General features: G+C 41.6%; 1 protein-coding gene across 2 annotated transcripts in view; it reads right to left on the bottom strand.

Annotated features, from left to right (window-relative positions):
- Positions 1–297: 297 nt before the first annotated feature.
- The window catches only part of TMEM164 (transmembrane protein 164), a 35,551-nt gene continuing 20,045 nt past the window's right edge, over positions 298–15,803 (bottom strand). For both annotated transcript variants that reach the window (XM_058032771.1, XM_058032772.1), the window contains exons 5-7: positions 15,347–15,425; positions 6,122–6,222; positions 298–5,709 (exon numbers count right to left, since the gene is read on the bottom strand). In XM_058032771.1, the coding sequence (XP_057888754.1) occupies positions 5,503–5,709; positions 6,122–6,222; positions 15,347–15,425 (387 nt within the window). In that variant the 3' untranslated portion in view covers positions 298–5,502. The remainder of the gene's footprint in view (positions 5,710–6,121; positions 6,223–15,346; positions 15,426–15,803) is intronic.

Genomic DNA, 15,803 nt, shown 5'->3' with positions numbered 1-15,803 from the left:
GATTTATAGCCTGCAATGAGCTCTGCCAGTAAACTGCTCTTGACTGACAGGTAACAGGCAAAAGTCAGACTGAACTGCTTAGGATTCCAGAAATCCCAGTACCACTGTTCTCCCAGGAACTGCTGTGTGCAAGGTATTCAACATCAGATTGTTTCAGACAGGAGCATCCATCTTCTTACCTGATTTATAAGGAGCTAATATTAATGTGCCTCTGTGATTCTTACCTAGTTATACAAAGTCCTAAGCAAGACAGACTCAGCCATGGCACAATTAGAATGATAACAAAACTATCCAGTATCCAGTAAAATGCATTTATTTGTTTTAATTCCAAGGTTTAACAACTATTTGCCCAATGATCTGGACTTAGGGCACAACAACAAAAAAGCCCACCAGAGCAAAATACAAAAACAAGTACACAAATTACCCCTCATTTGTAAATGTTACCTCATAACCAAAGTTTAGCACATTAAAAAGTTTACAAAATTTATAACACTTACAAATTATTCAGACCTAACAGCATATGTGGCAGTTGAGCCCATCCACATCCATCCTTGCCCTTTCCAACCCCTTCTGTGCCTGGATAATGCCATGCTGGGACTGGAGTGTGGGGAAAGCAGCCCTGCAGGCCCCTGGTGCTCCAGCCCAGCCCCTGGCACAGGATGGGCAGGGACAGTGGGGTGTGCTCACTGCTCTGCCTGCTGTGTCCTCTGCAGCATTGGGATAATGACTCAGGAAATGCAGAAAGAGTTTTTAAAAGTACAAAACTGACCCTGAATAAAAATAAACTTATTTATAAAACAGCTTGACTTTGACTAAGTTACACCAGCAGCTGCAAGAGAAATTTACAGCAATATCACTTGAAGTACAAGGTCACAAAAATCAACAGATTTGTTATGAGTCCTGTCACTGTAGAACTGAAAACACCAAAGCTGACCTGCCTGCCTGCAGAAACCTCCCACTAGGGCTGACATGTACCCTCTTCCTGGGTTTTGGCTTTTCAGAGCTTTGTTAACTGTAAGGATGAATTGAATTGCTAAGGATCCACCTAGAGTGAAACAATTGTCACACTGAAGAAAACACCACAACTCTGTTTTCCATAAGCTATGGATGCATAGAAAACAAATGCTTCTGGTTTAGATGCAAGACTTAGGACATAGAAGTACAGTCAGTTAACAGTTGCAAATAGCCATTTCTGAAAAATACAATTGAACTTTATAAAATTATCTCAAATATACAAGAATATCAAAACTCTGTGGCCAGAAACAGAAACCTACTCTTAGGTACTCTGTGACCTCAAGGTTTGACTGGACTGCAAATGGACTGACTTTTCCTCAAGCACACATAAGTTTAGCTTAGGGCAGCATCTTTGAACTAAGAAGCTGAACCAAAACCAGCTCCAGGTGTGCGTTCATAGACTGTGGCTTTTCATCAATTTACAAACACATGGGCAAGAGCTATTTGTTAGCACCTCTCAAAAGAAACAAAGCAAATTCTCCTTTGGTGCTTAAAAGAGGAAGTTGAACAAATAGATCCAGCTCAGGCACTGTATAGTGTCTGAATCCCTGGAAAAAGCACTGCAGGGATCCTGGACAGCTGCAGCCATGGCACGAGGTGGTGGGGGCAGAAATGTTACTGGTTTGGAGAGCTACTTACTGCAATGCTGCATGAACAAACCCATCAGTAAACGGGTTTATTATACAAAATAATGCTGCATTCATGGGTAGACTTGGAGGAAAATGCAGCCAGGGGCAGCTGGAGCAATGAGTTTGTTTCTTTTGAAATGCCTACAATACCAACACTTGGAGGGCTCTGTTCAGACCCCTTCACCCATACCAGCACCTCTGAAGGCCAGGCAGTGGCACTGCACAAGAATTTTTTGGAGTACTCTGGCCAGCAAATGAAGTTGCTCTGGGGTGAGATTTTGCACACTGCTTCAGCTGCTGCTGCTGAAGTTCCCAGTGCCATGACACATCTAGGCACATGTGACAGGCGCCTCAGGACAGCCCTTTCAATTGCATTGCACTGCAGCACTGTAAAACCTCATCACCAGGTACTGGGCAACAGCTTCAAGTTATCTTGTCATGGACTGAGTGTGTAACTCCCCAGGAGAGAATGCAATTGCCTCCCAAGAACAGCATTCCACTTTTGTGCTTTCATTTCCAGCATAAATAGGCATAAAGCAACCAAAGAAATCTGTATAATGTAACTGCCTATAAAATAAACCATTCAGGGAAAAGAAGAATCAGCCTCTGCCAGGGAAAACAACAAATAAGTGCTATAGAGATGAAGCACTCTGTTTTCCATTTCCTGCACATATGGCAAGCTCTGGCTAATGCATATTCCCAGCAGATACCAGAGATAGGTGAGGAATGAAGGATGTGAAGTTCCACAATTGCTTCAGAAGTTTTTCCCTTTTCTGCTCCCATTCTGACCTGTCCTTCCCCTTCTGTGGAGCCTGTCTCAGCTACACTGATGCAGTTTTGAGTGCTGGGTCACCATAAATCTACATAAAGTTCTAAAAGCCTTCAAAGAAGGGCATGGGGAAGGAGGGAATAATTGTAAGTTTTGGGGCTGCCACTACAGGAAAGACACTGAGGCTCTGGAGCACATCCAAAGCAAAGCATTAGAGCTGGGGAAGGCTCTGGAGCACACATCTAAGGAATGGCTGAGGCTTTAGCCTGGGGAATAGGAGGCTCAGGGTGGACCTGTCACTCTGCAACTGCCTGAAGGGAGAGTTGAGGTCAGCCTCTTGTCCCAGGAAATAAGCAACATGACAAGAGGAAACAGCCTTCAGTGGCACCAGGAAAGGTTTAAATTGGACTTTGGGAAACATTTCTTCCCCAGCAGGGTTATCAAGCCTTGAACAGGCTGCAGTGGAGTCCCCAACCCTGGAGGGGTTTAAAAGATGTGTAGGTGTGGCACCTGGGGATAAGGGTAAATGGTGGGCTCAGCAGTGCTGGGTTAATGCTTGGTTTGATGAACTCACAGGTTTTCTCCAACCTAAATGATTCTGTTCTAACTCAGCCAGCCTCAGTGATAGTGCACAACAACAAATAAGCAACAGTTTATATTCAAAAGGTGAAGGTTGGACTGCCTGCCTTCCCACCTGACTCCAGCTGCACCATTTGATTCCTTCACTGCAGCTCCAGTACTTCTAAAATCCTTACTGAGTGCAGGAGCTGATTACCTCTCTACTTTTTTGCCTTGTTCAGTGAGACATTTTCTCAGCTTAAATTGGTAGAAAAGATTCAACAAGCTCCAGAACGTGCCCACACAAGGTTTAGAAGGACAGCCCAAGTGCCCCACTGGCTCTGATGAGCAGCTCCAGCAGCAAACCCCATGTGGTGAAATTACACCTGGAATTTCTGTGTGACTCAAAACAACTGGAGCAGCATAAGAGGGAAAAGCACTCCCAGCAGCTCTGCACCAGGAATCCCTTTGCACTGCCCAGGGATGGCCCTGGCAGCTCTGCTCACATTCCTGCTACTCAATTTGAAGTCAGCCAGAAGAGCTTGCAAATTCTGCTTTCCAAGCACAGAGCCTGCACTGAGTGAGACACCTGAGCTCATTTAAATGCTCCTGCAGTTTTAATTGACCAGAGGCAGTCAATGGTGGCAAACAGCAGCTGCTTTGTACTTGTTTGGAATGCCCTGAAGCAGATGATTACAGATAGGAAATGCTATAGTTCAAAAAAGGAAAACAGAAAAGGCTCCTACTTAGAGAAGTGTTTCCAGTAACTACAATATCCTGACAGGAAAAAAAAAGGGAAGATTGTATAAAAAAAAAAAGGCAATTAAAACAAAAACCCATAAACCATGAGTTAAGCAAATAATAATGCTAAGTAGTATTTGCAAAATTTGTTTAAAGTCCTTCTATTGTAATACTAACACCAGCTGTATATGCCTGAGGGACAGTTTAGGTACATGCTGCATGTTCTCAAGTTGTGAGCATACAATATATTCTTATATATACACACAGCAAGGCATGGAAAATGCCAGAAACCAATTTGTAAATCAGAATATGGGACAATGTATTTCTGATTGAGGTGAACTTTTTTCAATCACATGGAGTAAAAATATTTGAAGTAGCCATTTGTTCCCTCACAAAATAATTTTTTGCTTTCTTAAGAAAAAAAAAGTCAACTTACTTTTGCTTCCTGAGGTATAAATATCTGTACCTTAACTTCAGCACATACCTTCAGGTGATCCAGCTGGAGGAGGTATGATGGTTTTGGTTTATCTTACAAATCACAGCTTTGAAAACAAAATTAATCTATAAATTCCCCCAAACTTCTGTACAAGAAAAATCTGCAGCCCTGAAACACAACAGTCTGCATAATGGACTCACAATTCTGGAAGAACACAGTCAGGATTTTCTCTCTTTCTGCCCAATGGTTCCTCCTCCTGCAAAATTTGAGCACAGTTGATCATTCTGCCCATCCTGTTCTCCAAAAGACATTGATGGGCCATGCTACTAAAGTGGAACATGACCTTTGCAGTAGAGGCCTGCACTGATTGGACATTCCTTTTTATACCTGTATTTTAAAATCAATACACATAATATGGCAGAACTGTAGGGAGAGAAGAGTTTCATTTGGTTTCTTCAGCAGCCAGTCTGGTCAGTGAAGATCAGCACAGACAAAGCAGGAATGTTTCAAAAGCTACTAAATATAAAAAAAAAACCCTGATGTTTACATTGGACTTGGTATCTCCACTCCTTCTCCAGTATAAGGTAAGTGAAAAATTTTGTTCTAAGTCAGGACAGAACAGTGGATGCAATATCTTATCATGGCCTATACATAACATGGTCATTTGAAATTATTTCAACATTTTTTTCCCCTTACCAAAATAAAAGCATCTCCAAAGCATCATGATGGGACTTCACTAGATAGGTACTTACCCACTGCAGCTTAGAAATTAAGTAGTTGATTAATATTTTTAATGAGTTATTGTTCCCCAACATTTTCAACCAGCTTTAAGAAAATACAGTAGAACCTCACTGTTTTGCACTTCTGATTGGAAGATTGTGTGCATGATTTCCTGTGACCATTTTGGAACATTCAGGCTTTAAGAGTTAAGCCAGGAGATGCAGTCCAGCATGTTGGTTCACATCAGTGGAGTGCTACAATTCAGCATTGTTTCCTGTCCTAGAAGTGTACAATTCTTTAATGGAAAATGAATCAAAATGAGGTAGCACTGCCACTCTCTCTGCTGGAATGTGGACAGGTCCTGGCCTAATTTTAAATGGTGGCTTAGCAAGATTCTACTGTAATCTATACAAAATGTATAAAACATGAACCTTCCCCAAAATAAGGCCACTAATTTTGCCATTGGCAATAGGCAGTGAGAAATAGCAGGTAAAAAAACCTCACTTCATTACAGAGGTGTTTTTGAGGCAAAAAACTGTGGGAAGAAGTAGAAAGACATTGTCCTCTCATCCCCCCCCTCTTTGTTTTCCAGTATATCTCTGCTTCCTGTATGAACTGCTCTGTGGGGAGAAATTTCAGTCTATTTTCTTAGCTGGGAGTCCAAGCAAGTCCATGCTCCATTTGAGGGTGGGGACAGCACTGTGAAACAGCAGGATTATGAGCTTCCCATGAGTCATGGTCATGACAGTCTGATGTCCAGATGCCCAGATTCGGTACCAGGGCCCATAAAAAGGATCTGAGATGGCTGGGCACAGCATGTTGTTCAAATTCACTTCTGTAACCTGAGGAAGCAACAATAAATTTATCAATTAAGAATATTTTTATCTTGCACTGATTGACCTAAAAACAGTGAAAATTTAGAAAATTACCAAAATAATCAAAAATGTTCAAGTGACACACATTTGCTCAACACAAGTAGGGCAGCTTTCAGAAAAAAAGCAGATCCAAATTCCATTGTGTATTTAATAAATGGATTTATGCAGGTACATAACCAATCTATGAACTATTTTATCAGTACTTGCAAGATATAAGATACAAATGCTTGTTAGAACGTGCAATTTGCATACAAGCAGCCATATCAAAAAATTTGCATGCAAGTAGTCTTATTCACGTAGACCTGCACACTCAAACTTCTCAGTGTTTTTACTTGAATGTACTTGCAGACTACCCATTTATTAACCTGGCTTTACTTACCAGTCCCAGGATCTGCAGGATGCTGAAGTGGTACACAAACATGAACCCCGTGGATAAAAGAGCCCACCAGAAATTGCAGAGCGGTTCAGGGGTGTAGATACCTTGAAGAGAAAGGAAAACATTCATGTTCACTGCACTGCTGTGCCCACCACACTCCCAGTGCATAATCCTCTCTCTCCTGCATGGCAGGACATCTGCCTTGAGCTGATAACCTCCTCAATACCATTACAGTAATTAATATCTGAGAGCTTTATTTCCTACCTGAAGCATCCTGATCAGCTTCTTCCCTCCTCCTTGTCCAGCAGAGAGATGCACAATATGTTACCTCACTAAATCTATTTTTCACCATCAATGATTTTTATTTCATTCTTCGTTCTACCACAGAAGTAATAAATGCAATAATGGTGTACAATAAATCTTTTTAAAAGTCAGGTTATTTATACTTAAACACCTGTTTCTTGCAGGGATTATGATTTCAGCATGCACAGAACTGACTTAGGCAGCAGCAGGTCCTGCACAGCCTTTATTAGAGCACAGCTTAATTGTCATTTCCTAATTTTATGGTTAACAACTGTTAAAAGGGAACTTGCACCAATAGTGCCAAGGAACAGAAAAGCTGTATCAGGTGCTCAATCCATTAATGACAGGCTGTGCTTTTAAATGAAAGCTGCTGTGGGGATATTTTCAGATATACACTACAAACAGTTTTCTAATCAGTAGATATCACAGATACTGTAAAATACTTTTTCCCTTCAAATGAAGTAGCAGATATATTATTCCAACCTTTCTCTATTATTCCAACCCTCTCAAAACCAGGCTTTACTGACAAAACACAATGTTCCCTGATCTAGAATGTACCAAGGGAATCAGATTTAATAAAAGTACTCATAGATACAAGACTATCTTGGGAATTAAATATTCAAATTTCATATGGTAAGAACAAAACCAGTTTACAGAGTTCTCTAGACTCTTACTAGCAGACATGAAAATTGCACTGTAAGATATGTGGGAAAATATTATTTTCCTTATGACTTTAATAACAGCCTCAGAACACGAAAGAAAGATGCACAATGTCACGCTGTTTGGCTGCTGTAAGAGTTTCAGAGGATTATAAAAATACACTGGCAATTTTTATCTGCCTTTATCTGCTCTCTGATCCATTAGATATTATTAAATACTGGAACATGTATTCAGTACTCAAAGGACAGCTTAGAGCACAGAGTGCAATATTGATACTGGCCTTGGCTGGCCAGCACACTCAGTAATTACCAGGAAGCAATGAAACCCTTCAGCAGGCACTGCACCAGGCTGCTGGGAACTTAAATAACTCCACATGCAGAGCAGCTGCCACAGCACCCACCAGACCACAGCTGCTAGGAAATCTTCATTTATCTCCATCATATTTATATTAATGGAGATATATTATAATTATTATAATAATATATTTTTATATCACATATAATATACATTATAATTACATTATACAAAATACATTATACACTATTTTATATAATATAAAACATTATATATATAATATATATTATATATATTATATAATATCTCCATAATATTTATCTCCATCACCCTGTGGAGATAAATACAAGTAACTGCTGTGACCACATCACTGTTTAATGCTGCATCCCAGCTCAAGTTTAAGGTCTCTAGAGCAATGCTTCCTCAAGCTCTGTGGCCCTTTCAGAATTATTTTCTGTATAGTTTCCTTCCATAATTTGTACCCATCATGCCAGTTCAAAATGATTTTGCAGCAGCTACCTGAAATAAGTTCAATTAAATAGCATTTGGTGAGTGCTACAGATTCAAAACCACCTACAAGCTGTTGTCTAAAACTGCACATCCACTCCCAAGAACACTTGGGGAGCCCATGACACATTTGGGCACAGGAGCTGCTTGGAATGCACAGGGCAGCTTGGAAGGCTCAGACAGTGGGAAGGTGAAGGCCAGAAGTGCCTGAACAGCAAGTAAAACCAAAGGGAAAAGAGAAGTCTACAGGAATCACTTTGAGTTCTGCAGGTAAAGGGAAAAAATTCCCAACAGTAATTCTTGGGATGCACTTGGCAAGTGTGAGCTGAGCTGGCATCCTATTGAGGAAACAGCACAGAAGTCCTGACTTAGCAATGATATTCATTAAACTCCATGGCCTGAAAACATCAGACAGGTGACACCACCTTGAATATGGTTTTTCATTACAGAGAGAAGAGGAGCAGGAGGAATGAGCCTTGGTGTCAGAGTGCAGGAGATCATGGCTCTATTTCTGGCTGCACCAACTTTAGGTGACCTGGTCAAGCTTTACAGAAACTCTTTGTACTCCCTCCTCTGCTGTAAGGAAAACACTGCTTGACTTGCAAAATTTATTTATATTGTCCTTGCAGTTTTAGGTGCATGTTTAACCTAGATACAAAACACAACATGAAATTTAAATAAGGTATCAAAGCAGCTCCTGGGAACTGGCTGAGCAGTGCTGAACCAAATTAGGTTTCTGTTGGCAGTTGCCTGTGTTATTTCAAAAGTATTTGACAAAGCCTGGTGAGTCTAAAGGGGTGAGCACCCAGGAAAGCCAAAATACAGACACCTCCACATCCAGGTGACTTACAGGGCAGGTAGGGTATAAATGCCAATACAGACAAGTGACCTCAGCTATAAAATGAGACTGGAGGGAGACAGCAGTCATTAGAAGACTAAGGAAATTGCACAAGATGACAACACAGATCCATGGCACAATTTGGCTTTGAACTCAGGCTTCTCATGTCCAGCTTCAGTCTAATCAGGGAATGGGATTTCAGAGGTCCCTTAGCAGAGCTGTTCAGGTTCCCCCAGCAAGGAATTTCCCTCTGCTACATCCTTGCTCTGTTGCAAAATTAAAAAAAAAAATACATCAGCAACTTTTGCTCTCGACAGATTTTTGGTCTTGCTTCCTACTAAAAATATCCCTCCTTATTAGACTTTGGAATCCTGAAAATAATGGTGTGATTTTCAGCAGTGGCACTATTTGGACATCAAAGGACAAAAAGGAATCACTGACCTCCACACAAAAACATTTTGGAGCACTCTAGATTCCACAGTGTGCTTTGGGAAACTAATTTTGAATTTGTACCTGGGATATTTTCTGTACATTTCTCATTATATAAATACCCACTATAGATTTTATTACTGTACAGCCCTGCTATTCAATGGATTGCTGTTTAATGGAGCAGTGTGGTCTGTTTTCCATAGTACAGTCTGTTAAAAGAAAAACACAAACAGGAAAATTGAGAGCCAGCTGAGTGGCTGTTTGAAGGGCCTCTGTTGGCTTTGGCAAGAGCTTCTTGCTGCTTGCATAGCAAATCAATTTCAGTGGGTGGGAGCAGAGAGTTTCACTCTGTTTATGAAGGATCATGGGCAGTTCTTATACATGAAGCACTTACAGAAATGTAGTCCAAGTGCCAGTCTGGCACTGATCTCATTCTCAAAACCACTCACTCCCCAGACAGCTGAGACCATTCCCAGCTGGGGCCATCCAGGTAGGCTGCATGTGTGCTCCTGTGTTGAAATTTAAATCAGTTTAAATCACACTTCATTACTTCAGTAGCATTGATATGAAGGATTCCATATAGACTGAACAAAGTTTTGGGTTCTTCATCTGCTTCTGAACAAGAATTTATTGACATTGAATATGCCAAATTGATCATTTTGCCATCTAGGAAATGGAAGCATGGCTTTAAAAAACTAAAGATCAACAAAGAGATGGAATTTTTACACTGTTCCCTCCCCACAATGTGCTTGTTCAAATGTTTTTATGAACTATTATTTTCATTTAAAATTCTCAATACCCAGGCTTCTGAAAATTTGAACCCAACTTAATAGAAAGCAATACTCCTTTTGTGTTTCTGTGAAAACATAATGCAGGAGAAAATTACTCCTCTGTTTGAATTAGAGAATTAAAATCTAAATATAGTACCAATTTTTAATTTAGTAGGGTTTAAAATAATCTCTTTAATGTCTTGCTTTCATTCCCACTACATTTGATAGAGCTTTATGAGTTTTCCAGTGCTGCACACTCTCTTTCAGTTGTCTTACAATTATAAGTAGACCTGCTTAATCCAAAACTCAGAGCAACTATTACAATTCTTTCATTTTCAAGCTTACAAAAATGTGTGGGCAAATTTATTTTCCTTTTATCAGAGGGTTAATTCCAGTTGAGTGGCCTATTGAGCTAGCCTAGAGATAAAGCTTCCTTTCCAGGGGAAAACAGGAAAAAAAATGTTTTCAAGAGGTTGATCCTGAAATCCATGTTTCCCCTACGGCTGTTCTGACTCCATGTGTAGGTTTCAAACTTGTGCCTTATGCCAGGAGGTTTCTGTTTCCCCTCAGTGCCAGCTACTCTCATCAGAACCAGCTCAGACAGAGCTCTTACAGTACCTGCTTCTCTCAGGAATTATTTTTTATATTCCATAGAGCAGCAGCAGTAGCTCTTTCTCTACCTTCATATAGTAGCAGTTCTTCCAGACACTGGCACCTGCCCTTATAAATTTCTCCATCTCCTGGAGAGATATTTCATTTTTCAAACTAACTGTAACTGCCCAGCACATAAAGCTCAGAGGGTCTCAGGACAGGGACACATCTCCTCCTCTTCCTCTTCATCTCTCTTAAATCATCAAACAAGATTATTCTCAAACATTCAAGCTACAGGAGAGGCTGCAGCCAGAGCAGCAGCACACAAGGTGCCATGGCACAAGCACAGCTCAACAGCAAACCACACATTTATGTCTAATACAGGGCATTCAGCAGGTAGAGAAATCTGCAATAGAACATGGAATTGCAGAAGTAGAGTAGGGAAATAACATGCAAGAGTCTATAGGCATCTAAGTAATTCAGTTTCAGCAAAAGAGCTGTATCACACATTATCAAGTATTTCAATAAAGATCAAGATGGACTAGATTTATGACAGCCTTAGTATATCAAAATATGAAGTGATATTTCTACTGGATTACTACTAAAGGTATATAATAAACACTGCTTGATAACTCCTTTAGAAAGCTAAGGAAATAATTAGCTAAAGGCAGGGAAGTGCCACAAAGTGGGAAAGTGGCTGACAGAGGGTGCAACAGCTAAAAAAAGGTCTTTAAATATGGTCCTAACAGCCAATGGAAAACACAACTTGAGTGTTTTAATTGCACTTTCTTAATTTACAACCAAAGGAAAAATGATCCTTTCATGTGTACTTGGTATCTGTGCACTGCATCTGCCAAGCCCAGGCCGTGCTGAGGTCAGGAGCGCTCCCTGCTCTGAGGGAGCTGCCGAGCACAGCAGGGACATCCTCCGTGAGAAGGGAGAAAAGGAAAATAAAATCAACAGCTTCAACTGACTGTGTGACAATGCCACAGAGCTTCTCTTCTGGTGCCACCTTTGAGAACAGATCAACAAAGAAAAGGGCTTTGGGACTTCAGTCAGACACTGGCTCTTCTCTGCTTATATACACCACCTGCCTGAGAAGAAAATTCTGCTTCTATTGCCAGCACACAACTCATTTATTTAGCGCCAAATCAGCCCTTCAGACACACGGGGGCAGCGCACAGGGCTGCCAGGCCCTCACAAGGCCATCACGGCCCGGCCGGGCCCGGCTCGGCTCACCGAGGGCATTTCCTGCGGTCCGCGCCGGGAGCTCCCTCACGGCGCCGGGCACAGCGCCGCCTGCCGGCCGTGCTGCGCAGCGCAGCCCCCGACACCAGCGCCGGGCCCGCCCGCAGCTGACGGACTGACCTGCAGGACAGACCGGCCCTGCAGGACAGACCGGCCCCCAGCTGCAGGACAGACCGGCCCCCAGCTGCAGGACAGACCTGCAGGACAGACCGGCCCCCAGCTGCAGGACAGACCGGCCCCCAGCTGCAGGACAGACCGGCCCCCAGCTGCAGGACAGACCGGCCCCCAGCTGCAGGACAGACCTGCAGGACAGACCGGCCCTGCAGGACAGACCGGCCCCCAGCTGCAGGGCAGACCCCCTGTCCGACAGACTCTCAGCATCACTCCCTGCAGCCACAGAATCCCAAACACCTCAACAGCAACAGCCTCTTCTACCTACCGGAGTTTACTAACTCAAATAAATAACACTGGGGATATCAAAACACAGGGCAGATTATCTCCTGAGCTATAGGGAGCTGCTACAAATTCACTCTTATTTCAGTCTGCTGTGGAATAATGTAATTTAGGATACCATTTGATCACTGCACTAAGGAGATAACAATTCTGCCTTGATTAACTTTCAATATGATTTGATGTTCTGAAATAAGGTTAACACCTGACCTTGTCAAATCCATTGCAGAATCTAACCAAACAAGTTTAAAACAGTCAGAAACAAGAGCCATCATCATCAGTCTCTAAACCTGAAGTAGTGCAAGCTAGATTTCTTTTTGTTATCTTAAGAATACACAGTTTAAGAACTTAGCTGTTCTGACCCCACTGAAGGTCTCTCACTTTTTAAGGACAAGAGAAAACAGTGACCTGCCCGGTCTGGTTTAACTCCTCCAGCAGTTTCTGGAATGCTGTGTCCCGCTCAGATGCATGCTGCAATTTTGGGAGGCAGGTGACACAAGGTGAGATTCATCCAGTAAAATACAAGTGCCAACTGCAGATACACTTTATGTAAGAACTGACTTGGGGTAGGAATCTTGTGTGCTGGCTTGTTACATCCACACTACATCTATTTTGCATGAGAGCCTCTTAGTGCTGCCAAGAAAGATGAGCCATGGTGTAAAAGCATTTAATTTGTCTGGCCTGGCATGCATGCTATGTATACATGCATATATGCACTTAGGAAGAAAATATATTAAGAAAGGGAAGTATGGAAATTTATATTCCCTCAGTACAGAGAGGAGTGAGAGGGAAGAGGAGTTTTTAATCCCCAAAAGGGATGCACGTCCTTGAGCTCCAGTGAGTTCCCTGTGCAACACTGAATGCTGAGCTCCAGACTCCTCTCTCATCCATGTGCTGCTGAGTGTGGCAAAGCCCCCTCTTACAGGGTCAGGAAGGACATGAAGGTTGCCAGTGCAGCATGACCAGTCTGCACCACTGTAATAAGTAGCAGGAAAAGACAGAAAATAAATTACTACAGCCCTTGCTTACTGTCACCAGTTTCCTTTCAAAGAGGAAACACTTCAGCAGGCAGCTGGATGTGTGTGCATGGCTAGTGCAATACCTGATTAGAGTATTGCAAGCAAACTTGAGGGTGCAGTTCTCTACAGCCTGAGCGTGAAATCCACTCTGCTTCAGGTGTTCTGCTCACCCTATCTTTGAGAAACATTTGGATCCTATCAAGGTCACCAATAATTTAGTCAGATTCTCAATAAAACGGAAGTAGTATATTTTTCCAAATACAATCCTTTCCTTTTTATTTTTTTCAATTTTCCACCCTTTGATTACTTCTCTCAATCATAATCTACAGATTCACTGATGGAAATTTCTATTTACAATACTGAAATCAAGCTTCATGCTGTGACTACTCAGAAGGTACTTAAACAGAGGTGCTAGTGAAATTACAGAATTAACATTAACAAATATTTTAGGCTACATAATTTTTCCACCAAAAATCATCCATTATGTCACCTGTGGCAGAAGTTCATGGGTGTTTTGTTAATTACAGCCAGTCAGGTGATGAGGAGCCAAGTGGATAAGAAATGGAGCAGTTATTCGTTAAACAGCCCAGAGCAATCTCAATTGACAGGTTCAGCCAACAAAGTTCTTTCAGCAATTCCACTGCCATCACGTGAACGTTAGATGGCAGCAAATACCTGTACATAAACACAGGGCAGGGGTTCAGAATACTGAGCCGGGGTGACAAGGGTCCAACATCAAACCCTTCACACTGCAAATCCAGTTCTTGTCAGTCCCAGGTCCTGAAGAACCCTGAGAACCTCTACTTCACAACAAGCAAAAAGCTAAACCACCAAAAGTGTTCTCAAAAGAACACATCAAGCATCATCCAAGGCCAAGCCTTTTTAAAGCAAAGGACTGTCTTAGAGTGATCTCAGATGGGAACTCCAAGGCCACCAAGTGATTTATTGACATCACAAGAGCTTTGTCACTACCTACAGTTCACTCCATGGCTGCTGACATTTTCTGCCCCCTGCTCCTCACCCTCCTCCTGCAAAGGTTATGAGTTTGTGTAACTCCTACAACTACCCTGTACTTTGGCATTATTTGCCAGAATTTTAGCCTGTCAAGGGTGGATTAAAATTAAAACATGGACGTTATATTTCCCTGATTAAAAAAAAAGAAAGAGTCATCTATTTAAGTACAAGACTTCAATTTTCCTTTGAATAATTTTTTTTTATTTCACTCAGCAGGTCACAGTGCAATCAGGTCACTGCAACACAAAGGTTACAGTGAAAGAGGGTGAAGGATTGTAAGTGACCACTGGTATAAAACACAATGGATTCAGCAGGAAGGAAGAGCCTGACTGCATCCCATTGCTTGACATCACATGCTCAGGGCTTTCATTAAAGGCTACTGAACATGTGGACACAAATGATCATATTTTATTTCCTGGAAGGAACAATCCAGCTCTGGTAGAAAATGCAGCTAGAGGCATGTCAGCACTAGAGGGGGGCAGAGCACCACACCAGCTGAATGTACAGTGCATGCCCTTGGAGGATCCAGAACTGGAAAAATCACTGGCCAGGGAACAATCTAGGATTCCCAGACTTACTGAGCTGTTATGGCATAAGTGAATGCAAGACAGTAATGCTGTTAGAAGAGATAAGCAATCTAGTTCATTTCAGTGATACATGTCACTACATTCCACTGGAGCTTCAGAATTTCTGGGATTTATCTAACTAGACAACTAATTTTTTTTAGTTTATTTTGAGTTCAGTAATTCTCAAGAGACATCCAAGAAGGTAAACATCTTACAAATACATCCCACCAACAACTGAGAATATTGCAAGATGGCAGAGATGCTGCTCAAGAAGACAATGCACATTGTACAAATACATTCTAAATACTCCTTCAGGCAAAAGAAAAGACCATTTTTAAAATTTTTTGTTTAGTGCCTGACACAACCCATTACCTGGGTTAAAACTCCAACATTAGAACACTAGAACATCAGGAACTATAAATTAAAAACAGAGAAAATTGGTTTAAAAAGTGTAAGAATAAAACTGTTGTTATGCAGTAAGAACAGTGTTTTCATTCCACAGGACCAGTTCAATCCATGGGGAGTAAATGCCTACCTACCTCCTTTGTGCAGCAGATAGATGGGCACAACATAGAGCATCACATGCTGGATGTAATAAATCTCTGTTTCAAATGGAAGCTGTGGGATAAGGAAAATACTTTTAAGTATTTTTCATCATTAACAACAAAGTTCCAAAGAACAATTCTCTTTCCAACCCATGACAATGCTTTCAGTTCAGTTATTTTATCACCTATGTATAATAACAAACATTAATGGTCAGTGCCATGAAAGTGCAGCTAACTGTGCCCATTCCATCCCCTTTAACACAAACACAGCACTTCCAGTAGGTAATTCCCAAAATTAGCCAGAAGCACAACAAAGGAGGAGTAACATAAGGTTGTTCTTTCCCTTTCTTTGCTAGCATGAATTACCAATAACAATGCAAACCACTTAAATAATTAAATCAGAAATTATGCACACCCCCCCGCAGCATAGAAGTCTTTTTAGAAAGAAAAG

This window comes from Melospiza georgiana, chromosome 12, assembly GCF_028018845.1.
Source record: "Melospiza georgiana isolate bMelGeo1 chromosome 12, bMelGeo1.pri, whole genome shotgun sequence".
Taxonomy (NCBI): Eukaryota; Metazoa; Chordata; class Aves; order Passeriformes; family Passerellidae; genus Melospiza; species Melospiza georgiana.
The sequence above is the reverse complement of the archived record's forward strand: the minus strand, read 5'-3'. Positions and strand labels throughout refer to the sequence as shown.